At 40.0% G+C, this 26,785-nt stretch overlaps 1 protein-coding gene across 1 annotated transcript; it reads left to right on the top strand.

Annotated features, from left to right (window-relative positions):
- The first annotated feature begins 1,305 nt into the window (after positions 1–1,305).
- cfap157 (cilia and flagella associated protein 157) lies at positions 1,306–26,243 on the top strand. Its single transcript, XM_052037219.1, has 9 exons — positions 1,306–1,575; positions 9,043–9,314; positions 11,418–11,571; positions 13,034–13,301; positions 15,429–15,559; positions 16,344–16,494; positions 22,339–22,553; positions 23,925–24,126; positions 26,000–26,243. Exons 1-9 carry the CDS (start codon positions 1,448–1,450, stop codon positions 26,096–26,098), a joined length of 1,620 nt encoding a protein of 539 aa, XP_051893179.1. The 5' UTR covers positions 1,306–1,447; the 3' UTR covers positions 26,099–26,243.
- Positions 26,244–26,785: the final 542 nt, after the last annotated feature.

Here is a 26,785-nt window from a genome sequence, read left to right as displayed (position 1 = left end):
CGTGTAAACCAGAGATGACTGTCAAGCAATCAATAGTTTAATAAAATCTTCACCACTCTACACAGTTCAGCTGGTCTGACTTTTTAAAAAAAGTCATTGTAAATTAAATGTTTTTTCCTCTTTTTCTTCACCAGCTCCTTTCCTGGACAAAGATGCATTTTAATCTCCATGTTAATTAATGCAAAAACCTATATGCCTGAGGAATGTTTCTAAGACAGACTCAAAAAGATTTCATTAATGAACTATGGTTCATTGAGGAGCCCAGATAGGCATGCTGGGAGCACCACCAGTCTTACATAAAATTAAAATGTTAACTTAGTGAAGCTGGAGCACAGGATTTAATGTGCACAAAACAGCATGCAAAGTATGAGCCAATAATGTCTGATTTGGACCTCAAGCAAACAGCAAGACTAAATCACATGGACTGCCCAAGGTGGGAGTAAAGGGAAGTTTTTCTTTGGGGGGGGGGGGGAGCAGAAGCATCAATGGTGAAGTTGACGGACAAGCTGAGTAGATCAACAAGTATTGTGGAAAATGGCAAATGGCCAAGCATTTAGAAGTTTGAAAGTCCCGCGGCAAGGGGTGGGTGGCGTGTTTGTGGCAGGTTGCAGGAAAGACTTTTTTAATGGTCTGATGTAGAAGTGAGATTGCTTGAGGTGAATCAGAAACCACAAGTAGGAAGATGTACAGGTGTAGAACCCACTACAGTGAAATAACCTGATCACATTCACTTTTTACACTGAGACAGGAAGAACAGTCACTTGGATAACATTGTCGAAATACTTTCATCGGAGAAACTGCGTCAGTTTGACCAGACCAGCTGGGGTGGACAATAAATATTGGTCTTGCCACTGACATCCTCACCCCAGTACCGCCAAGTTGTAATAACTAACGCCGTCAGCAGACACGAGGAACTTCTCTTACAGTTCATAAATCAATTCACCCGACGGCATAATTGCCAAGAGTCAGTTGGATGGGAAGGAACACATAGCTCCTTGCACCTCAGCCAGTATCTATCCTGGAGCCAAGAACACCATAGCAAGAACACTTAATTCCACTCCAATCTGTGCTTCGTTCCATGTGGCTGCTGGATAAAAGCAATGAGAAATACTGATCCCAACACCGCTCCAGGATAGATAAGTCATGTTCTCCAAGCAATGTTCTTCTACTGAGGATGTGAAGAGTTCGCCCTCAAATGCAAACCGCGCTATAACATTTCCTCCACGTTGACAGGTCTGAAAGACACATCAAAACTCCGACCCCAACTGCAAATAGAAGCAATAAAACTTTTCTCATCAGTGGGGCGGGGGACCGGCGATGAAATGTCGCGAGGTTCTGCCCCGTGTGATGTGCGCACGCGTCAGAAATAGTCTGGTTGCTAGGGCCCGCCAGGTGTTAGCAACGGGCTGGGGAACGGTGCGGGCCTGCTGGGGACGGTCACGCGAACATGCCGCCCAAAAAGAAAGAAAGGCCTATCACCCCGCCCTTGGGCGAGGGGAAAGCGGAGCCGCTGACCGCCATGGAGAGGGAGCTGTACATCATCCAAGTCAGGGACCTGGAGGGCAGGGTGAGCAGGTTAGTGGCTGAGGGCGGCGCACGGACGGCGGTGGAGCGGGGCCCGAATACGGGCCGGCGGTGCAAAAACCCGTCGTGTGAGGGGTAGGGTAGCAGCTGCCGCTCTGAACAGGTACAGACGTGGAATGCAAGAATATTGTGAATGTGCAAGAATTTGCAGTCGGTGCTGGTGGGGGAGAGTTGATATTAAATACAAATATATAGCAAGAAGTGTAGAAATTGGAACTCATTAGGAAAGGACGCAATGCAAAAATACTATAAAATAACTAATGCTGAAATAGGCACTAGATTCAAATATACAACATAAGTGGAAGAGTAACTAACACAGAAATATAAACATTGGATGTATATGTACAGTTTAAAAGCTAGGGAGTTGTAACTAAAGTGGAAATCATGGTGTATGGAGGAATCCTGGCATGACTACTTTGAGTTGACAAACCTACAGAAAAAATCTCTGAATAGACATTAAGTTGGAAAATAAGGCTGGGTTCGATGAAGTCAATTAGGATGATGTGGAAGAGTTAGTGGAACCTCATGCCAACAGAACTACAAATGAAGATCTTTTACAGCTTGACCAGCAGAGATCACAAAATGAATAAGACACCACCACCAAAGCAGCACACTGTGAACGAACAGGCATTTGGAAGTGTCCTTCCAAAACTGCAAGTGAGAGCCATCTAAAGACAGCAATCCCAGTTTGGAGTGCAGCACTTAATGTGACTGTTAGAAAATGCTGTACTTTACTGTAGGGAACTTAAATTAAATCCTGTTTGTACTTCTATTGATTTGGCAGAAGGAACAAACCCCTCAAGATTGTCTTGCCTTTTAATAAGGTTATGGCTGATCTGATCACAACCTCAATTCTACATTCCTGCTTACTCATGGTAATGTAGAAACATGGAAAATAGAAACAGGGTTAGGTTGCTTAGCCTGAGGAGTGTGCTCCACCATTCAGTACAACCATAGCTGATCATCTAGCTCAATACTATATTCCTGCACTCAATCCCCTGATTCCTTTTGTCTTAAATACATTCAGTGTCATTGTCTTCAAACCCCCTGGTGGAGAATTCCACAGGTTCAAACCTCCCTCCTCTCCCCACCTCTGCCTTGCGTGAAGAAATTACTAGTTATCTGGTCCTAAATCTCTTGCCCTGAAACTTAATATCATGACCCTTATTCTAGATACCCCAGCCATGGTTGGCCCCCTCTCCATATCCAGTCTGTCTATCCCTTATTATTTTGTAAATTTCAATTAGATCTCCTGTCATTCTTCTAAGCTCAAGTGAATTTAAACTTGTACAGTCAGGCTTTCATCCCAGGAATCAATATGGGGAACCTGTGTTGCACTCCCACTATGGCAACTGTATCCTTGGTTTAGGAAATCAAAATGGTGCGCAGTACTCTGTGTGGTCACAGCAAGGCCCTGCATTATTGCAGTAAACTCCTGTATTCAAATCCTCTTGCTATGAAAGTAAGTAACATTTGCTGCCTTGTTGCACCTGCATGTCTGCTTTCAGTGACTGGTGCATAAGAACACCAAGTCTCTTCCTACATCAATGCTTCCCAATCTAACATGTATTGGGTAATATGCCACCGTTCTGTGTTTCATACTGATGGATAACCTATTTATCCATGTCTACTGCATAGCATGTTTTCAACTTGTTCAATCTATATGAGTTGCCTTGAAGCCTCTTAACATCTTCCCCTCCCCTTTGCTGACCAAGAATCTGTCCATCTCTGCCATTAAAATATTCAAAGATTCTGCTTCTGCCAGTCTCTGAGGAAGGGAATTCTAACGACCTGAGGCTCTGAGAGGTGGGGGGGTGGTGGTTGGAAATACATTTTTGTTTTAAATGGGCTAGCCCTTATTTTGAGATGATGACCCCTGGCTCTAGATTCTCCAAGAGGACACAACCTCTTTATATCAAACCTTATCAACTGCCCTCAAGACCTTGGCATATTTCAGTTGGTGAGTATCTTGAAAGGGATAATAAACTAATATTTTAAAATGTGCATTTTAATTTTTTATTGCATCAGATTTTTTAATTGACATATATTTATGGGCTTGGGTTGTAGAGTCATAGTCATGCAGCACGGAAACAGGCCCTTAGGCCCAACTCTTCCATGCCAACCAACATTCCCACCTAAGCTGGTCTCATTTGCCTGTATTTGACCTCTAAACCTTTCCTGTCCATGTGCCTGTTCAAATGTCTTGTTAAATGTTGTTATTGTACCTGCCTCAATACTACCTCTGGCGGCTCATTCCATATACATACCACCCTCTGTGTGGAAAAAGTTGCCCCTTGAGTTCCTATTAAATTTTTTCCCTCATCTTAAACCTATGCTCTCTAGCTCTTGATTCCACAACACTGTGGGGGCGGTGGGGGGGGGGGGGGGGAGACTGTGTGCATTCACCCTATCTATGCCCCTCCATTGTTTTGACTAAAATTCTTGAGCTTTCGGGCTCAATATTGAGCTTTTGCATTTAAGCTAATGGGAAAAGCCGCCTTGTTGTTTGCAAATTTTTCACAATTTTTTTTTCAGAAATGCAATCCTCTTGTAAATTGAGGAATCCCAGTATCAAGAGTCCAAGAATACTATTTGTAACAGCAGGAAATTGACAAGTTGCAAATATGCAGTATAAAAGGCAGATTATAGCAACTGTAATTGAGGTTTTTACATTAAATACTGTAAGAATTTAGCAAATGTAAATAAGTAGACAGAATACAAAAATAATAATATAATAGAACTACAGACACTAATGCAAATTTATTATATAAAGAGCAAATGACAATAGATGTGCACTTCACTACACTTTCCATGATGTGCCAAGTATATTTCTTAAGAAAGCAGACTACATCTGTAACACTGGAATGTGGGCAGGGAATGCAGGAAAGGAATGCAAATATACTTAATAAAGAGCAGAGAATATAGCTGTATCACAGAGAAATATACACTTGCAACACATGCATGTGCTCTAAAGAGCAGACTACAGCTGTAGAAATATTGTATATAAAGACTGCAATTACCCTGGTACGAATATACACAGATGCAAATTCTTTATAAGGAGCAATATGAAACTCTCTCACTGAGATATATGTAGAAAACGTACTGCAAAAAGAGATACCACAAGTATACTAAATGTATTCAATAGCTGGTTAAATACTGTATAATGAGTGGTCAACTGAATACACTGAAAAATTGCAGCATCTGCTCCTGTGTATATATTGTATGTGTTATTCATTGAACAATTGTTACATATTATAGCATATATACTAATGTGTTATGTAATGAGCAGATCAGCTCTACCATAACACTATAGTATAAAGTAAAGGGTTAACATATTGAACAAGGAAATACTATTATATCCTTTATGCAATTTACCCAACCATTATGGATTATATGTTAATGAACAGATCACATCATAAATAACCTATTTGTTGTAATTTCCTTCTGGGCATCTGTTTCTTACTCTTTACTTGATGCTTCTATGAACTGTCTTGGGATGTTTTGCTATTTAAATATACAATATTAGTACAGGTTCTTGCTATAAGGTTAAAGTTATGCTTCATCAACCACAACAAGTTGCATTGATTATAGTACTTTTTAACTGAAAAATATTTCAGAGGTGTAAAACAAAGATGTGGTCAAGGTAGCTCGTAAAGCAGGAAAGTGGAGGGTTTTAAAATCCATCTGTCAATGATGAAATGAAGGTGAGGGAATTTGCACAGCAGACAGGAGTGGGAGGAATGTAGAGTTAGAGGAGGTGTACAGAGAGGGGAAGGAATGTGGTCTGATCCACCTGGTTATTGGTGTAGCACTGACAATAACGCTAACATAATTTTGTAGCTGTAGGGATTATTGGGTGTATTATATTTCTACCTTTTTTGTGGATATAACATTACTGCAATTTTGTACTTTATTTGGTAGGTGCTAGTATTGTAGCTTATCAGGAGTAAATGTACTGAGCTTTAGCTTGGCTAAATGTATAGTTTCAGCGCTCCACTTGCATTGCTATCAGAGGCAATAATAGTTGGTGTATCAATGTGTTCAATGACTTTTGATATGATAGGGAATGAATCAAATCTTAAGAAGAGTGGCTTCAGTAATGCTGGGACCTTAGAGGATGAGGGATCATTCTCTCAGCATTTCTGGCTGAATATAGTTGTGACTGCTTCAGTCTTGGCCTTCGTACTCGTGTACTGGGCTCTGCCGTCGTTGAGGTCAGGTGTCCATAAAGCTACCTCCTCCCATTTAGTTCTTTAGCTGTGCACCACTATTTGCAACTGGCTACTGTAGAAATGCAGAAGCTTGACCTGGTCCATTGGTTGTGGGTTTGCATAGTGCATTGTTCCTACTATTTAAGATGCATTTTATTGAATGTAGAGGAAAAAATATGCTGTACAAGGTGTTTTTCTACTAAACCATAAACACAGAATGGAAACAATACAGCAACATTTTAAATACTTTGTGTCAACGTACAGAAAAAAGTATACTTCAAAAGTGTGTGTGGGAGTGAATATTCAAACAGTTTAACTCAGTATGATTCAATGTAATATATCCATATGGATATATGGTACAGTATATGTAGTAATTTTATAAATTTTAACTTGTGGCAAAAATGAAAATAATTGTGACCCTTATTGCTCTCCAGGATGAGATTATTTAATCCCTCATTGACCAGTGACTGAAATTGCAGCCCTTTTGTTAATCTTTTGGGGAATGCAGTAGCTTCTTAAAAGGTAGAATTGGCTATGCAGGAACCCAAGCCAGCTGTTCAATGGTTATGTTGGCTTTCTTGTTACGATTGTTTTACTTACATGGAAATGTTTGAGGTGATCCTAATATAGGATAAGGAACATTAATTTACTCCAAGTTAGGGATGGAAATAGAGAGTCAAATGGTAAGACTAAAAACTTTTGGTTGATAGTAAGAAATGTGTTTCATCAGAACTGGCCAGTTCTTGTGCAAACTCAAAAGGCTGATTATTTGATACTGTTGAATTCATTGTTGGATGATGAGGGCAATAATGTGCCAAGCAGGAAGATGAGGTGCTGTCCTTTGAGCTAACGTTGGGCACTGGAACACTAAGGGGCTAAAGATGAAAGTGTCAGAGTAGGATGGGAAATCCTACTCCGACAGGCAACGATTGTGTCAGATTTGTCCTTGTTCATTAAATGGGCATGTTCTGCAAAGCTTCCTATCCTGCTTCCTGTAGGTACTCTATTTTCTCTCTCCACTCCCCACCCCCGTCTCTCTGGTTCTATCATGCCTATTCTGATGACAATACCTTTTCATACCAGTGCTTTGAAGATGCCTTCATTGATCCTTAACTGCAGTTTTCTTTCTGTAGCAGATAGGGCTCTCAATGGCATGTGCTGTTTCCCATATTTTTGCTTTCATTCCCTCATCCCATCCCGAATAAGAGGGATAGAATTTCCCTTGACCTTGCCTTCCAATCCCTAAAATTCAACAGATCATCCTTTGAATTGCCAGAGCATCTGTTGGGTGGGGGGATGGGGGTGATTGCAGGAGAAAGAAGTTGTCAATGTTTTGGATGGAGACCCTGCATCAGGACAGGTCCCCACAGTTGCTGCTTGACCTGCTGAGTTCCTCCAGCAGATTGTTCGTTGCTCCAGATTCCAGTATCTGCAGTCTCTTGTATCTCCCATTGAATTTCCACCAGCAGACTTCCTCTCTTCTTCCCCCCCCCCCCCCCCCCCCCCCACTTCAGATCTGAAGGGACTATTTCCTCACCAATACCCACTCCCCTTCTGATTGTACCTACACACATGCATTTGGCAGAGAATCAACACCTGGATATTTGCTCTTTCCAGGGGCCCAAATACCACTTCCAGGTGAAGTGGGGATCACTTGTGCCTCTTCCTGTTTGATGCTCCTCTGCATTGGAAAAACCAAAAGCAGATTGGATGACTACCTGGCAGAACACTTCCATTCTGTTAGCAAGGGTAACAATAAACTTCCAGTTATCTTTCACTTTAGTTCTTCCTTACACACAAACACACAGTCTGATATGTCTGTTGTTGGCCTTTTACAGTGTTCCAACAGAACAAAAACTTGAGGAACAGTATCTCATCTTCTAACTTGACACATTGCAGCTTTTCTCTATCCACGGATGCTGTGAGATGGTGAGCATTTCCAGTGTTCTGTTTTTATTTCAGATTTCGAGCATCTGTGGTGTGTCACTTCTCCACTGTGCATTGTACAGTTTCGGCAGTGTTGGTTGACCTTTTCCCCGTGTTTTTATCATCTAACTTGCATCTCCAGACAGATCAGCTGTGATTAAAAGGCCTTCCCCACCCTCTGGTGAAACATCACCGACCTGATATGTTGATTCGTTCTCCTTCCACAGATGCTGCCTGACCGGCTGAATATTCCCAGGATTATTTTGTTTTTTTTTAATCTCTGACTGAATAGAGATATTTGTTTTCCTATTTGTCTTTTTTGGACCTTCACACACCCACCCCTCCACCCCCGTCTGAATTGGATCCTTCAAATGGGATTAGTTGTTTAAATAATGGAAGATTTTTGTTTGATTTTCATCCTAACAGTAGATGCTGTAAATCTGAAATGCAGGCAGAAAATGCTGGAAACACGCCACAGGTCAGGCAGCTTTGGTTTTTCCCAATGGATGCTGCCAGTTTTCAAAGATTACAGGATGTTTAGATATCAGTGTATTTGGGGAATACAAGCCAAATGGCAGATTTGCTGAGTGCAGAAACAGAAGTGCAGGGCAGACTGGAGTGACTGCATCTCGATGCTGTGAATCTAACTTCAATTCCTTTTGCTGCTTTGACTTGAGGGTCTGTAAGCACAGAATCTGTCATAAACAGTTATGCTAAAGTTATTATTTATTTTTGTTTTGTTAGCAGTGGGTGTTTATGGACTCTAAACAGGAAGCTGACCAGCTGTTAACATATAAAGACCTTGCTCTGATGACAAACTTTGCTGATCTAGCAGGTTTTAGTTGATTGCCCTTGATTGACCACAGCACTTTGTGATCTGAAAAATATTTGGATCAGTTTCTGTTCTGTGCAGTGACACACAGTGCCTTATTCTGGATGCTGCAAGTGTGTGGGTGTTGGGTGAAAACCAGACTTGGGTGTAGTGTTCACTAATATTAATACTCACTAATGCTTATTGTCTAATCTCCTGAAGCTATTAGTCTGAAAGACCAGTAGGTATTGATTTGCACCAATACAACTACACCCCTGCATAAATCAGTTCACAAGGGAAATTCATGTAAACCAGAGCTTAATGGTTCCGACAGTATCCATATTGTAGGACAAATGGTTCTGCTGTAATTATCACAATACTTTTGTATACCAGGAAATTAAAGTCCTTTAAATATTTCTAAATAATACATTCAATAAAGCGTACTGAAAATATATAATGTGCATTCTTCCTATCTATTTTAATAATGCACATTAATTTGATACTGTTAAGGTACCAACGGAGACTGGATGAACTGGAAGTGACAAAGACTGATTCTGATGAGAAGCATGAACAATTTAGCAAAGATTTGCAAGATGTTATTGCCTATCTGAAGAAGGGCCTGAATCAGAGAATTGATGAAATTGCTGATCTGAATGACAAGGTAGATGATTTGGTGCAAGCCAAGGAAAATGAGAAACAGAGCTATGAATCCCAGCTGTCACAGTTGCGCCAAGATTTTCAGGAAACTAAGGATCAGCTCACATCAGAGAACATGATTTTAGGTACAAAAAAATAAGGGGATATGTTTTAATGCTTAAAAAAATAAACATTTTGTGGATGTTTTCAGGAATAACCCTCAGTTGTATTAACAGTTAAGAGTTGATGTAGAGAATATTTTTGTCATTGCAATTATGAAAATATGAAAATAATTGCCACCTGAATGAAAAGCTCTTGCCCATCTTGTACTTTTTCTGTAAAGTTTTATGCATTGTACTAGATGGTACTAAATTAAAGGTCTCACTTTTATTCCTAACCAATCTTGTTCCTTACCTGGCCTCAATTAGTAGGGAAGGGAAAATGACATGATACTTTCAGTCTGTGGAAAGGAATCAGCTGAAGTTTTCTTGTGATCACTGACTTGTATTTTAAAGAAATCTGCCAGAGTCCCTATATTAGGTCATTGACCAAAGATTTAACTTGGAAAGAACTGTACCTCTTACACCTTGGTCCCTTTCCGGTGTCACTAATATTTGCCCAAATTCTCTCTTTTATCTCTTCTTCCCCCCACCCCCAACCATGCTAGTTGACATTGTAGCTGTTTCTCTTTCCTCAGGACTCCTTGCTTTCTTTCAAAATTCTCATCAAACAATACGCATGGTTCATCTGTTTCATGTTATTGCCCCATCTCTACCCTCTTTGCACTCCAAAATCTTTTGTCACTTTAAATTTCTCCATCATGCCTTTTTCCATCCTTAGACTTGACTATTCTTTACTGTCCTCACATAGCCTCTATATCTTTACCTCATCCTGCTCCCAGTAACACAAACTTTAAAAACCCCTTCCATTGCTTCTGCCTGACTTTGGCATCACATCATGAACTACACATGCTCCCCAGAGCTCCACATTCCTCTGTCTCTCCTGCCATTTGAACAGCTACCCCCACCTCTTCTCTCCAAACTCTGTGCTCCTTTAACCCTGACCAGAATGATCTTCTCCCTAAGCCCATGTCCTAGATTTTCCTGTCTAAACCCCTCCGCCTCCTCACATCCCTAAATGTGTACTTCTACTGACCAATATCCTATCCTGAAGCAAAACTCTCAAGATGCCATGTTAAAAATGTTGTATAAATGGAAGTTTTTATTGTACATGGGTACAAATAAAAACAGAGTAGGCTGTTTAATTTAAATGAAAATAAAAGATGGCTTAACATCTCTGGTGAACAATGTTCACTAAAACTGTACTTGAATGTTGTACGAGGATGGGATTGATCACAATTGTTTTTAATATATTAGAGCAATCTGTCAATATTGATTATTTCTCCCAAATTCCAGACAGTTAATAATTATCTTAAAGTACCTCTAATATTAGTCACCAAGCACAGAATAGGAGGCAAGGATCCAATATGGTGTATTCAAAAGCATAACTTCCACAATAGAATTGGTGTGCATGTGAACTCTGCCAGAAATCAATATCCTCCAGGTTTCTGCTTTTGAAATTTGTGGAACCTATGTGATTCGGGCTATATTAGAAAGAGCTAAGGATAAGTACTTGTGACTTGTTCTTACATCATTCCAAATTTCCAACGAGATAGAACATAAGAAATAGAAGCAGGAATAGGTCATTTGGCCTCTTGAGCTTGCTCTATCATTTAGTAAGATAATGGCTGAGTGCTGTGTCTCAGTTCCTGTGTGTCTTTACTTTAACCACCCCTGGCCACACACATCCCTCGAGTTATTTGTTCACAAATAACATCAATATGAGCATTATGTAGTGACTGAGCATCCACAGCCTAATGAGGTAGAGAATTTCCATTTTTGCAACCCTCTGCATGAAAAAAAAATTTATAAGAATTTTCTCCTTGTCTCCATCCTGGATGGCAAACCTGTAACCCTTGCCTTAACTTTAATGTTCCCTAGTTCTACAGTCTCCAGCTGCACCATTCCCAATCAAAATGGCAGATGAGCAATCTGCCCCAACATTTGGGCAAAGGAGTGTGAAAGTTCTACAGGGAAGTTGTTTTTTTTTAAATATTTAAGCATTTAAAATATTGGAAAATGGACTTGAAGCAATTTCTTAACCAATTTATGGTAGCAGTGCCACTATCTTGGGCTGTGATGAGATTTTATCAAAAATGCTGACTTTAGTTCTCCCTTTTTTTTTAACAGCTGGAAAACTTGATGCACTAGAGGAGTTTCGAGTTCAAAAGGAGGAATTGATGGCCAAGTTTGCAGCACTTGAACAACAGTTGAAACAACAGGAGGAAGAGCACAGTGATATTATTTACAACTTGGAGAGGAGGGCAGTGGTAGATAAAGATAGGTAAAAGCTTTCATCCCATGGTTACCTGGAAACCTCTGCAAGCTACATGAAGTGGCACAATGTATTCAGGCACAAACAGAATGGTGACAGCCTATTGGTTATGTGATACTGCAGTTAATTGGGTACTGGTCTTTAGCATTTAGACACTTGCCATCAGGCACTAGGAATGAGAACCCTAACTAATGTCTTGTTTCTCAACGGCACAGTGAATTGAAGCAAATTGTAACACCTCTCATCCATAATGAATACAAAAGATTTTGTCAGGCAGCATTCATAAATGGGCAATAAACTTGTGTGGTGGCAGGGTGACATATGAAGCTTTTGTTCAGATAAATCTTTTCTCCACCTAATCTGAGAGCAATTGACGCTGCGACTGGTTGCCTGAACTTTAGGTTTATGTTTCCAGTTTGCTCAGTTTGAGGCAAATAAAATAGTTTGCATGCAATTCCTGGATATTCCTTTTGTATTCCCTTGAGTTTTCCATGATTATACCAAAGCATTGATCTGGAAATTGGATTGTTAGCAAATTTGATCACAGTGCCAGTGCAGTCTTGCACACCCCCCAGTACCTCCAAAGATTGCTGGATTGACTGCTATGGGTCTGAAGAAACTTGCCATAGCATTTTGCATACATGAAAATTAAAACTGTAGATACTGGAAATCTATAATAAAAACAGAAAAAACTGGAAAAACTCCAGCAGGATGTGCAGCAACTGATGAAGGATCACAGACTTGGAATGTTGACTCTTTCTCTTATCACAGAATGCTGCCTGACAAAATCTTTTGCATTCATTTTATTTCATGTTGCATGTGTATATCCCTTTGCTGTAACTAATCAAAGCTGATATTTGCCAAGGAGACTTTAAACCAATTCAATGTCTCCATGTGCATGGTCAAAGTGCTTAATATTAATTTTGGATGCACAGGCATTGCGGAAGAACACAACTAAATAGTTCAATTTCAGCAAAGTGTGAACGTGTACACATTGCCTGCCAGATTGGAACTGAAGGTTATTATTTTTGTCTCTGCAAAACCATTTGAGTGCGAAAGATTTTATAGTAGAGAAGGAAATGATGGGGCAGGTAATGCAAAGCAATACAGTTAAAACTGGTCCTTTACTTTCCCAATATTCAAGTGTGTATCAATGAGTTACTGGACAGTGGGAAAAAATTTTCTTTTTTTCCTCCCTCACTAAACATAGTCCTAATCCAATTGTTTTATTATTAATGTCACATGTACTGAGGTACAATGAAAAAATGTGTTTTGCATGGCATTCATACAGATCATTTCATTACAGCAGTGCATTGAGGTCGTACAAGGGAAAACAATAATAGAATGCAGAATAAAGTCTTACAGTTACAGAGAAAGTGCAGTGCAGGCAGATAATAAGGTGCAAGGCCATAACAAGGATCTACATAAAGCGGATTGACTGCGTCTGTCACCAACTGCATTATTCCTTTAGGTTAAAGAAGGAGATGATTACACGGGTGAATGCTGTGGCCGCAGAGTTCCGTCGTATTTCAAAGAAGCAAGTGGCAGAAACGACAAGAAGAGCCATACGTGAAAATGTATCCATTAGCAACCAGCTGGGAAAGATGTCGGATAAAAGCATGAAAATAATCAAAGAGAATGATGAACTGAAAATGGAAGCTATGAAGCAGTGGAGAAACATTAATATCTTAGAGGAAAGTCAGAAGGAGCTGGTCAGAAAGAATCTCAGCAACTTAAAGGTTTGGTTTTTCTCTGGGTGGAGATACTCCAGTGAGTGCAGGAAGGGAAGGGTTTGTTTGTAATATAACATCTTGTATTTATACAGCACTTCTTACACAAACTATTTAAGTTGTGTGTAGCTGAGCCAAAAAAGATATAAACGGATGTGAACAGAAGCAGGGTCGTGATGGTTGGCTTTTCAGGAGGGAAGTTGTAGAATCTTGCAGCACACACTGAGGCTTATCGTGCTTTAATACCAGTCCAATTATCCCACTCTGCACTCCACTCTTCATAGCCCTGAAATGTTCTCCCCTTGTGCAATCTTGGCAATCGGAAACCTTGGTTATGGCAGCTGCATGATTTTATTACTGAACTAGTAATCCAGAGGTTTTGACGTGATCCAGAGACTTGAGTTCAAATCCCATGATAGTAGCTGGGAATTTTAATAATTGAATAAAGAACTACCAGATTGCTCTTTCTTTTTTAAAAAAAGAAAAGAAACCTGCCAAGCTGTTCTGACCTGTACATGATTCCAGACCTATGTAGTGGACTCCTAGCTGCCCTCTGAAGTGGCTTAGCAGAGGACTAATAATTTTTTAAATCATTCTCATGATGGAGTCATTGTTGGTGAGGCCAATATTTTGTACCCATCTCTAATTGCCCCTACACAAACCACCATCATTGAGTTGTTGCATCCCTGTGGCAATTGTGTTACGTAAGGAGTTTCAAGCCCTTGACGATGATGAAGGAATACTGATGTATGTCCACTTCAAGATGGTGTATGCCTTGGAATGAAACTTGTAATGATGTTTCCTATTTACCTGCAGCCTTCTCAGTTATCAGTGCCAGAGGTTTGAACACTGTGGAGAAACAAAACTAAGAATTACCTATCATGGTATCTGATGTGGCAAAGGCATCCCAGTTCTGCAAAGTCCTTTTCTCTACTTATGGGGAAATATGTGCCAGAATTGGGAGAACTGTCCACTTGATCATCCTTTCAGAAACGCATCGTTATGCCAATATCCCTGATTTTTTTCCATTTGCATCCCGTGAAACCCATCAGAACTGATGGCGCAGCTGTATATAGTTAGGAGGGAATGCTGAGGAGTGGGAGTGTTTTTGCCAGACAGACTACAAGGATTTGGGAATGGGCAATAAATAACTGAAGACCATCTTAGCTTGCTGCAAGAATAGAAATTTTCCTGCCCATCACCTGACTTCTTTGCCAATTAATGCAAGCCTTCTAATAACTTCATCAAAACTCAAGTTTTTGAACATGTCTAAATTTCCCTTTTGTTTCCCACCTTCCTTTTGTTTGGAGGCATCATTCTTAGCTTCCATTGATCTGCAGAAAAACAGCCCAGAATTGCGGGTGATTCTTAAACTGGGGCCTGACCAGCAAATTGTAGAGTTAGCATAATTTTCTCACTTTATACCTCCTATTTAAGATTCTTCTCAAGTTCTATTTTTCTGTCTCTCTCATACTTTTCTAAATTGTACCATTTAGTTCATGTTGCTGCAACTCATTACTCACACTTCTCTGTGACAGTTTTAGTTGCTCCCATATCTGTTCATTTCACTAATCTGTATATTCCTGAAGTCTGCAACTATTCATGTCACTGTTTACCTCTATTTTCAGTTTCAATTCTGATGCAAACATGGAAATTGTGCCCAAAATATATGAATTGGATCACTGCAATATGTCGGGTATCACCGTGAACCCATTGTACACTGTACATTTCCCTGCAATTTGAAAACATCGCTACTTTCTGCCTGTTCATATTGTATCTGCATTGCCACTATCTCTTTAGCCCTGTGGTGTTCAGTTTTCCTAACAACTCTGATATTTGCTACTTGGATCAAATGCCTTTTGAAAATCAAAGCCACATACAGTTCGAACAATGAAATTGGCAGAACACTTTCCACCTTCATTCTGTACTGTTGAGGAATGCCCACTTCACACATGCAAGAAATATATGCAAGAAATTCTTGTATGTATATGTGTGTGTGTGTGTGTATGTATATATATATATATATATATATATATATATATATATATATATACACATACATACATACATTGGTCTAACCATGGCAATAGTTTCTTCTCCATGCTTAACCAGAATATGTTATTGATTGAATTTCAGATTATTCAAATGTTGACTGAGAAATGCAAACAGCAGCAGAAGTCACTGGAAGGCTGCATGCAGAGAGAAAAGATGGTTCAACAACTTGAGTTGACAATAAAAGATCTTGAGGCTCAGAATGAATCTCTAAGGTATTTGCAACTTCTGGCAACTAAACACAAAGAGATTAGATAGAAGTGAGCTTCACAATGAGTTTAATATTTTTTTTAGCCTGCTTCCTTAAGTTTTAGTTTGATTTACTCCCAAAAATCTCTTCTACAAGCAAGAGATTTCTCCCCTATAAAATGTAGTGAGTCATTATTTAATATCCAGGCGACAATGAAGGAATTGATATTTGACACTAATGGAATAAATACCAAGTCATGGATAAAATAGTGGTTTGCTCTAGCCTTTCATTGGCATCAACTCTTCGAGAAATTCTTGCATTAAACCCAGAGGCCAAATGAATTAACACTGTAACAAAATGAGGAATATTTCATCAGTTAAGAACTCTTATCTGTCCTTCTAAATGTTTTGGTGTTCTTTTTTATTTCAGATTTCCAGTAACTGTAATATTTTCATGTTCTTGTCTAAAGGATAATTCAATAGTTAACAATTGGCAACGGCACAATGAACAAAAAAAAGCGTATGCAATTAATTGCACAGCATTATTCATCCATGGCTCCTTGAGATCTATAACATAAGCTGACAGGGTCTTAAATTTGGTAATTAATTTCTGTACATTTTGGGGACCAAGCTGATCAACCCAAGGATTAGGGGGGGGGGAGTTAAACTTTAATACTTGAGGGAGGATTAGCATGTAGTAATTTGAAGTGGTTTTGGTCTTGCTAACTGTAGGACTTTGGAGTTACTGAAACTTAATATTGAGTAACTTTGTTCAAAGAAGGCTGTTATTTCCCTTTGTGTAATGTTCAGGAATGAAGTAACATCTCTTAAGAAGGAGCTGGAGACAAAACAATCTCATCTGGAGAATCAGAAGGCCTCCATGGAGCAACAGGAGAAGCGCAGAAAGCAGGTGGAGAAAGTCCTCTCTGATGCTGCCTATGCTTTGAAGGATGCCCTGCTGGTAAGAAAACTGCTCCCATTCAAAGGGCATGTTCCTGTGCTCTACTGTTTTATGTTCTAAGGTTATTACCTTTGGATAACAAAGGTATGGCATCTTTTTTGAAAGCTGGTGAGTGCTTATGCCCTTCAGAATATTTGGTTTTGCTCAGTCATGTAGTCTGCTACAATTATGCACCCATAGCTTATCCATATCACAGGCTTCTGACCTTGGTGATATGAAGTAGATGCTGCTGAGAGTTGTGGGAATATCAGATTTAATCCACTTAATTGCCATTGATCAGAATACTACAAAAACCTAGGCATCCTCCGCCTGTTATAGGTTCTTGCTCCTGAATGATGTTTATTGATCTCTGCTTAAAAGTGCATACAGTTGTCCAAGGAAGACAAGCTTGTGTTTAGCAATGCAGCATCCCATGAACAAATAGCCTGCTAAAACTTGTAGTTCATGAAGTTGCTTGGACTTGGCTGTCCGTGTCCTTAGAACCAACTGGTAATATGATTCAATGTGTGCAGAAAAATGCACCTTAATTCGGTTACTCTTCCTTTGGAATTAAACCTCGAATCTCTTCAACTCAAAGACTTCCTCAAATTGGTTTAAATGAGAACCATGTGTAATTTGGTAATTTGGGGGGGAGGGAGGGACTCTTGAGGTTAAAAGCTGGAACAGCTGGAGCTACTTTATTGTTCCTTGCAAACTTGCACAGTCTGTGCAAAGTAACGCAAACTAAACAATTATGTACTCTTTGTCAATGTAGTCATTTGTACTTTACATGATTTGAACCCACCCCCTTTCGAGCTTATTTTGGGGTGCTTCTCTGTGCCCAACTGCAAATAAGCATTTTGGTTTCCTGTTTGTTGAGACTGACTATTTCCACATCTGTTCCAAGAATTTTGTGTCAACTGGAACCAGAGTCCATACTTTGCATTAACATGAAATATATTGCAGCTGTTTGGAAGAGACCCACTGTAGGCCTTGGACCTCAATTTGGGGTCCATTTGGGAGACTGAGGAAAAGAGGACAACATTTGGTTGGTCTTTTATTTACCCCACCCTCATTGCACTCCACGTTCATCCCAATAAGGAAGCATTTCATTTACTGTTCTTTTTGTGGTTTTGAAAATAACCACCCTTCACATAATGTTCTTCAGATAAATCTTTTCTGAAGTGCAATTTAGACTCAAAATACTCAATTTTTGGAATGGCTTAATAAAGGAAAAAACTATAGCAGATAAATTCTCCAAGTATTAAGGATGAGGTCTATTTTTATTATGATTTTGGATGAAGTAAGCTGAATTTAAAAAAAAAAGCTTGGGCTTTGTGTGAGGCTGATCTTTCATGGCAGTATGCAGTCAAACCTAGTACAGTGGTTATATTAAGTGAAGGTTGGTCCTAAATGGATGTTCTTTTTCAGTGCTTCTCAGGTATTCAAAATCCAATGCCCACTTATGCTGTTCCCTCCTTTGTTCTATACAAATTCCACTTGGACTGACTGTCTCTTATATCAAATGTTGAGGGCCATTGGTGATGCTGTTTTTCTGAGGCGTTAGTATATGGTTTAGCATTTTTTTTTATGGGCACTTTTCAACTCTCATCCACTCTATGGACAATGTTGTGGTTTTCAGCTCTCTACTTTGCATCCAAGTTGAATAACCAAACATTTCTGCATAATGAATTTTGTCTGAATAATTTTGCCCACTCACTTAGCTGTTAATGTCCTTCCTGCTTGCTCTTTATTGCACAAAACTATTGTTCCTCCTAACTTGGTGTTGTCTACAATTTTTGGTGAACAATTCTGTTCCTTCTTTCTCATCATCAAAATATATACATCAGTAAAAGGGAGGGAGGCCCAAAGACTGATCCCTGAGGAGCGCCGCTTGTTACATCCCAGCCGACAGAGGACATGAACCCTTCAGTCCTACAATGCTGACACCTGCCATCCAACCAATTACTGACCACAGTCACAAGGCTAGCTTCAATTCAATGGTTCCTTTTTTTTTAAAAAAAGCGCTAAATCTCTTGTGCAGATTCTTTGCAGTTTGGAGTTTAAAATTTTGTGTTCTAACTCCTTTAGCACAGAGTATTTCTATCCCTTTTAAAACACTTTGTGAATATCTTAAATTCGCTCTCCTGTCTTGCTGATCTATCAGACCTTATTAAAATCACCCTACCATGTTAATTAATGGGGTAGTACCTTGCCATCTTTTTACCTTCAGCTGCCTCCAATCCCCAGCCCCCTATATAGACAACCTGCCCTCCGCCACCAAATTACAGCCATTCGCTTAACGGAAATTTGCCCTTGCAGAATTCACTAATCGCTACCCAAAAGTTTGAGATGCAGAATAAAATTCACTCTCACTGAATTTGTGTGTGTGTGTGGGGGGGGGGGGGGGTGGTGGTGTGTGGAATGTAAATGAACAACTTTTTTTCAACTCTCCTTTTTGACACGTGCAGATGATGCAGCTTTGAGTTATGGAAAATCGGTGATACGGACTGTTATTTTAGGAAGGCAGCCCTGTCCCCCATAACGCAGGGATCACCTGTACAAAGTACTTAAGATGCCATTGGTCTCAATTCTGGAAGGATGCTGATTCTTGTCTTCTGTGTAAAAGCTTCATGCCCTATAATTCATCTGCAAAACCTAATGGTGCCACCATGTGGCAGATGAGCAGTTAAACTACTATCTAATTGAGGTGTTAGTGAATAGTAACTCTCTGCAACTCCTAGGGTTTGCCCTGCTCCCTATCTTGCTGGAAATATGGAAGGGTTAATACATTAACAGATGATGTTATGGGATCTGGACATTACTGGCAACACCAGTATTTTTGCTTACCTCTTAAACACCCTTGAGACAGCAATGAACTGCCACAAATTGCTGCTGCCCTTTGAGATATTTGAAGAGTGCAAGTATTCTTTGCAAGTAATTGGATGGCATTTTGTAAACGATGCACTCTGGAGTCATGGTTTGGTGGTGGAGGAAGTGAGTATCAATCAAGCAGGTAGTTTTGTCCTGGACAATATTGAGTTGCATGATAACCATAGAACAATACATCACAATACAGGCCCTTCAGCCCACCATGTTGTGCTGAACTTTAAGCCACACCTAAGACTAACTAACCCCTTTCTCCCACATATCCTCCTATTTTAAATTCCTCCATATGCCTATCTAACAATCTCTTGAACTTGACCAACGTATCAGCCTCCACCACCACCCCAGGCAGCGTATCCCATGCACCAACCATTCTCTGGGTGAAAAACCTCCCTCTGATATCTCCCTTGAACTTCCCACCCATTACTTTAAAGCCATGCCCTCTCGTATTGAGCATTGGTGCCCTGGGAAAGAGGCACTGGCTGTCCACTCTATCTATTCCTCAATATTTTGTATACCTCCATCATGTCTCCTTTCATCCCCCTTCTCTCCAAAGAATAAAGCCCTAACTCCCTTAGTCTCTCCTCATAATCCATACTCTCCAAACCAGGCAGCATCCTGGTAAATTTCCTCTGTACCCTTTCCAATGCTTCCACATCCTTCCTATAATGAGGTGACCAGAACTGGACACAGTACTCCAAGTGTGGTCTAACCAGAGTTTTGTAGAGCTGCATCATTACCTCGCGGCTCTTAAACTCGATCCCACGATTTATGAAAGCTAACACCCCATAAGCTTTCTTAACTACCCTATCCACCTGTGAGGCAACTTTCAGGGATCTGTGGATATGAACCCCCAGATCCCTCTGCTCCTCCACACTGCCCAGAATCCTGCCATTAACCTTGTACTCTGCCTTGGAGTTTGTCCTTCCAAAGTGTATCACCTCGCACTTCTCCGATTGAACTCCATCTACCACTTCTCAGCCCAGCTCTACATCCTATCAATATCACTGATGTATCTGCACTTGTTCAGGTAGGTAGATTCAATAAACCCCTAGCTGGTGCCTTGCAGGCAGAAAGACTATAGAAGTCAGGAAGTGAATGACTTTCTGCAGTTTCTCCAACCTTTGATCTTCCACCACAGGATTTATGTGGATGATTCGATTAATGTTTACGTCAAATGTGAGCAAACCCCTATCCCTTGATTATTGTGTAATATCAAGGCTGGATTATTAGACTCCTTTTGGAGATGGCCATTCTGCGCTGAGATGATTAATCTCCAACAACCACAACTGTCTTCCTTTTGTTGCAGGTATGATTCTGGCTGTTAGTTTTCCCCTTGATTCCCATTGCCTGTATTTTTACCAGGGCTCCTCCGTGCCAAACTTGGTCAAAAGCTGTTGACATCTAAGGCAATGCCTTTTGCCACACCTCTGGGATTTAACACTTTCTTGTCCAAGTTTTGATTAAAAATCTATGGTGATGTTTCATCGTGACTGTGACTAGAGAAACCCAGACTAAGTATTGCTGAGCTGTTTGTTGGCATACACGTGCTCAATTTGGATTGATAGCACTGGTGTCTTCCTTCATTCCTTTGATGGAATAGACTGACTGAGGGAATCATTTGTATTTGTCCTACTGCTTGTAGACAGGAAACAGACACTGTGGGGTATTATGCCAGAGTTCTTATCTGACGGCCTGGCTGGTTCTGAAGTAAATGTCTTCGGCTCTACAGATAAGATGCTGACTAATCCCATAACATTTGCTCTGTCTGTTGTATAGACTGAATGAAATTGGCTGAGGACTGGCTTTGGTAATGGGGAGATCTTGCGTGGATCACCTATTTGGGTAGTTTTGACTGATGATCATTACAAGTGCTTTGGCATTGTGTTTGTCACCCATGCTGGACTTCTTAATTCATAATGTGAGTTGTTCTTGAAGCTGCCACCTTCTAAGCCACCTCCCTTTCTAAATGGGTGTTGGAGAATGGTGGAGCTTTGATCTGAACACAAGCAACTGTTGCTTATGTGATCCCTGACTGTCTTTTGCATGCTACCTTTGCTGTGTAGCATGGATGCAATCGTGTGTTGCAGCTTTGCCAGGTTGCCTCCTTGTTTTAGGGTATACCTGGTGCTGCTCCCAGCTTGCCCTGCTACACTTACTCGTGAATCGGGTTTGGTCTCCTAGTGTTATAGTGTGGGACGTAGTAGGCTGTTGAGTCACAGATTGCTCTGGAATACAATTCTGAGACCATCGATGGCCCATACAGGTGTCAAATTTTGAGCTACCAGATATGTTCCAAATCTGCCCCATTTAGCAGGATGATGATATCTTAAAAGATGACGGAGCTTTTGAAGTTGGAACTCTGTCTGTTTGACCATAATTTGTCAGTTCAACCAATGTTATCCCGGACTGATACATTTGCTACAGGTGAATTAATGAAGATGAGTTCAAGTAGGTTTATTCCTTCTATTGATTCACACATCGCATGACGAAGACCCAAGGTGACAATTATGCCCCTTGGGACTTCACCAGCCTGGTCAGTGTTCTACTGAGCAATTGATGGTGGTGGAAATTGAAATCCCTTATCCAGAGTACATTCTTTGCTATTTTAGCAGTGTAATCATAAATTATTCTCTGCAAGTTTACATCATTTTGGCCACATTTCAATTATAAATGTACGGTCAGCAATAATTTAATGTTTAGTAACTACAACTGAACAGCCTCTGTTACTGATTTTTTCAATTAATCCTATCCACCAACTATTTGCTTACTCAATGATTCCAAAGTTTTTGTTTAAAAAAAAGTTAGTTCACAGCATTGTTGCCTTTTAATAATTTATCTGGTGACCTTAATATTCTTTTCATGGTAGAAATCCCAGCATTCTTGGATAGAATTTTGAAACCTCAGCAATTGATGCTTCAAAAATTTCAGGAATTGGGAATGGACTTAATCTGATTTTACAGGACTTTTTCTCTACAGGATAACACAGAATGTGCAGATGAAAGCTCTCCTACCATCAGTGTAGACAAGACGGATTCTGAGATGGCAGCATATACTCATCGAAGTCAAATGATGCAGAAACTGCTGCTCTTACTGAACAATGCAGCTGTACTTGGTCTTGGGCCTTCACCAGTGGAATTTATCAACAGTGAGCTGCCTATCATAGAACATAAGCCAGGGAATATAGCAGAAAGGTATGTGGAGTCTAACTTTTAATCCAGGTGTAGTTAGATTTATTTTACTAGATTTGTCTGCCCACATTTGCTGTTTTTTTTTCCAAAAAGGACGTTCATCATTTTTTGTACTGTATCCTCATTTTGAAGCTCCTTGATTGCCTTCTGTTTCCTTCCTTGGCATGAAGCCATTGTTTCATGCTGGATTAGTCCTGTGGTATGTCACCCAAGCTACTACTGATTGTTCATGAGCCAAGGATGTGAACATCAATAGCCTTGCTCTGTTGCAGAGACATAAACTGGCTTGATTTGGCTCCAACTGGCTTTTTGCATCCCATCTCCATTTCACCTGAGATCAACTCATTCAGCACAACATGAGGATTAAACCTCGGGTAGGTCTGATCTCTGGGACTTTTCAACCAAACTCTCAGCAAGAGCACAAATCAACGCATTACAACTTAGACATGTGTGATGGTCTCATAATTTACTTTATCTAATCCTGTGCAAATGATATTAAAAATCACTGCCTGAAATTGTGTAAATCTTCTAGAGTCTTGGGTAATTACTATACCTTTCATTATACTCCTTGGGTCCAAGTAATTGTTTTTCTTTATGATTTGGGCCTTTTTGACCGAACGCTGATTTTTATCTTGAGGTGCCTTGTATGGGTTCAGCAAGATCTCGAGCACCTCTCCCAAGCAGACATTCCAATCGCTACATGGAACAAGTGTTGTTTTCACCCAGTTCACAATACAGGATTAGGTGGAAAGCTTGACATTTGCACTTAGTCCAATCTGGCTCCCCATTGTCTTCATTGTCCGTTGTCATTGGGAAATCAGCATGGCAGAAGAACACAAGAAAAAGGAACACCACAGCAGGAGCGCTTGTTTGCCACTTGCTCCAGCATTGATCTGGTCAAACAGCTGCTGCCTATTCCCACAGTAGTGGCTTACTTAGCTGGTAACGGAAGCACAGTTGTATGGGATCCTGAGATCTGGACTAACTCGCACTGAAGTTCATCCCAGTTGGTACATTCAAAATTCAATCCCTCTAAATTCAACGGAATAATATTTTGTTGCTCCTTTACGATGGGCTTCAGCCAACCAACCGCAAGTTTCCATGAAGAATCACTAAAGCAGTCTAGAATCTGAAGTCCTGCTGATTTTTATCCTGTTGCCTTTGCCTTAGACCTGAGACCATTAGTTTTACGTAATTGGGTAAGTTCATGAATCAAATCCAAGACATTTTACCAGGTTTTGTTTTCATCCTCTTTAGGCCAGCACTCTGTTGGTTTATTTAGCTGGCAGTAATCTGCAAAGGGCTATAGCAGTATAATTAACAATTGTCTTGTCTACCCCTCCTTTCCACCTTTAAAACCCCTTTTCTCCACAGACATGGTTCTGCCTCTTCTGCTGTCAAAGGATCAGGCCTTCTGTCCCACTATAAAGTAGGTGACCTGGGTCTGGTTCCACGACCGAAGCAAGTTACTCCCAACCTTGCTGACAAAGTGGGCCAGCTATCAAAAACAACGCGTCTTGGTTTGCTCAGGCCATTTTCAAGATCAGCGCCAACCCAAATGAGTTGTTTGCTCAAGGTAACTTTCAGTTAGTACTGGAAAGATGTAAAGTGGATTTGAGGCTGCTACGGGAATACTGATCTTTCATTTCTAGGATACAGGTTCAGTTCCCGATGGTGTAACTGGAAGAATGCCTCTGTGTATGCTGGAAGTCCTGAATAAAATGGCATTTTACAAATAAGCTGGTGCTGCTCTTACCACTGTTGTCTGGTCGCCTTTGAATTTGGGGATGGGGCCAGAGAACTGGAAGAGTGTACTTGTTCACACATTTTCAGAAAAGGGGAAAGAGGAATAAACGTGAAATATATAGCAGTCAGTTCTTAATGATGGCTGGAAAATCTTGGATACGAATCCTGGACAAAAAGAATTAACATCTTAAAAGTGTGGGCTATAATTCAGAGGCACCATGGATTTGTTAGAGGCAAATGTTTTTTTTTGATATGTTAATCAAATTTGTTGATGAAGTAGGTGTTTTGAAGCAGGAAGTACAATTCATGTGCAATTGTGAACAAATGTGAACTTGCAATGGGTGTTTGATAAGGTACAACATCATAAATTTTATTTGTGTAACTAAATGATATTAACAGGATACAAAATTGGTTAAGAGATAAAACAAATGAACTATTTTATTTGGACTGGAAAGAACGGTACAATGGTGTGCCAAAGGGATTAATATTCAGATGCCATCTTTCTATATATGCTACTGACCTATACTCCAGGATAAAGGATGTATTTTCAAAGTTTGCATGTGATATGGAACTTGTCTGTAGTAAACAATGAGGAGGTCAATAGCAGATTCAGAAGGACAAATTGACGGGTAAAATGGTTGGCACGCAACAGATTATATTTATTGTGGAAGGATGTGGACTGCAATTATACACTTTAATAAGGAATATGAAAGAAGTGATAGTTTATTATTGTCAAATGTACTGAGATACAGTGAAAAGGTTTGTTTGCCAGACAGATCATTCCATTAGTACCTTGAGGTAGTATAAAATGAAAAGGGATGCAGAAGCAGAAAGACCTTCATGAGGTTGTATCCAAATTTCTGAAGTGGCAACAAGTTGAGAAGACTTTTTTAAAAAAAAATGTAGGATCCTTGGCTCTGTTAATAAATATAAAAGCAGAGTGTGCCAGATCTTTAAATCTCATTTAGATCATTGCCTTTAATTCTGGCACCACACTCTAGGAGTGATCTCAGGGAGCTAATAGGATGCTACCAGTAGTGAAAACTTTAACTAGTTAGGCTGGAGAAGTTAGGGTCATTTTACTTAGAGCAGAGAAGGTTAAACAATTTTTTCAAAATCATGAACGTCCCTAGTTTCTCTTTTATACTTTATCAGATTCCCAGACCTTATGCCAGTAGAAATTGTTAAAGTATCACCTTAAATTTGTCATGGTCATTGAACCACCCACCAACAGGAACAACTTTTCTTTATTTACTCTATCCAGACTCATTGTGATCTTGAACACTATTGCATCTTCTCTTGGGTCTTCACTACAGAGACCTACCCTGGATTCCCCAGTCTAACCTGGTAGCTGAGATCCCTCAATTCTAGCATTTTTTTACACCCTCTTCCTAGAAGGTTATGACCAGACTGAGTGCAGTATTGGATTTGTGGCTTATTGATTGTTTTATAGTTTATTGTAATCTCCCTGCTTCTTTACTCAATGTCTGAAGAAGGCATTTGCTTATTGGTCTGGTGCCATTCCGTGGGAATAGTCACCAATGGACCTCCAGCAGTTGGTTGTTATGCATGTGATTTTTAAGGCTAAATTCTTGGGTGAGCTACTACAGTATTCTGCCATATGGAACTATACCTTTCATCTGAGTTTTTCATAAATTGCATTTTCAAAATGCTTTCTTTTCCACCCACCTTGTTATTTACAGGATTCGGCTACTGAAGATCAGGGAGTGCAGAACTCAATCCTGCCCAAAATCACTGCAGCATACTGCCTCCAAGACCAAGTTTGCAAGCCAACTAGTTAAATCTTAGAGTGACCTAGTGAAAAATGGAATTTTTTTGTAGTTAAATTTGGATTTTTAAGTGATCAATGCCTTTTAAGAGACTTTATTCTTTCTAGGCCACTGAATTTGGTTACATTTTTGAAAAAAATAAAATAACTTTTATTTTAAGAAAATAATTAATTGCTCTAGTTTTCATTGTGACAGTGACTACAATAGCTGATTTTTAAGCAAGTTGATCAGACTGTAACTTAGAAGGCAGCAGTTCACCTGACCAGTGGACAATACTTTTTATTGTAATTGGCTTCAGTGGACAGTTCTATCATATTGCATTGCGCTGATGTTGGTAGCAGTAGTAATGGGCAGGTTCCACAGATTAAAGCAGTTTTCTATTTTTAAACCTTACCTGCCTTGAAGAAAGTGAGCAGGAAACCATTTAAAATGTTCCATATGATAATCCAATCCCACTGTCTTTCTGTGGGTTTCTATCTTAACCTGAGGAGGTGTTGTGGGTCTCCATCAGAAGCTAAAGGACTTCTTTAAATATGAATTCTTGTCACAGACAAGACAATCTGGCAACAAGAGGGATCACAGCCAGGAATCCCAAAATTAGGTGCATGTTTTTTAAAAATTTTTTTGTGGGGCTATGTGGAACCGGAGTACAACATTGGGCCCCACTAGTAAACTGTAGGCTTCCCTGATTCTAAGTAA

The sequence above is a fragment of the Pristis pectinata genome, chromosome 23 (genome assembly GCF_009764475.1).
Source record: "Pristis pectinata isolate sPriPec2 chromosome 23, sPriPec2.1.pri, whole genome shotgun sequence".
Classification (NCBI taxonomy): domain Eukaryota; kingdom Metazoa; phylum Chordata; class Chondrichthyes; order Rhinopristiformes; family Pristidae; genus Pristis; species Pristis pectinata.
The sequence above is the reverse complement of the archived record's forward strand: the minus strand, read 5'-3'. Positions and strand labels throughout refer to the sequence as shown.

What these genes read in the sequence shown, in the direction of transcription:
- cfap157 (XM_052037219.1), top strand. Translation starts at nt 1,448, where the DNA reads ATGCCGCCCAAAAAGAAAGAAAGGCCTATCACCCCGCCCTTGGGCGAG. An exon ending in CTGGAGGGCAGGGTGAGCAG is followed by an intron (nt 1,576 to 9,042) that starts GTTAGTGGCTGA and finishes GATACTGTTAAG; the next exon opens with GTACCAACGGAGACTGGATG. An exon ending in GCTCAGAATGAATCTCTAAG is followed by an intron (nt 15,560 to 16,343) that starts GTATTTGCAACT and finishes TGTAATGTTCAG; the next exon opens with GAATGAAGTAACATCTCTTA.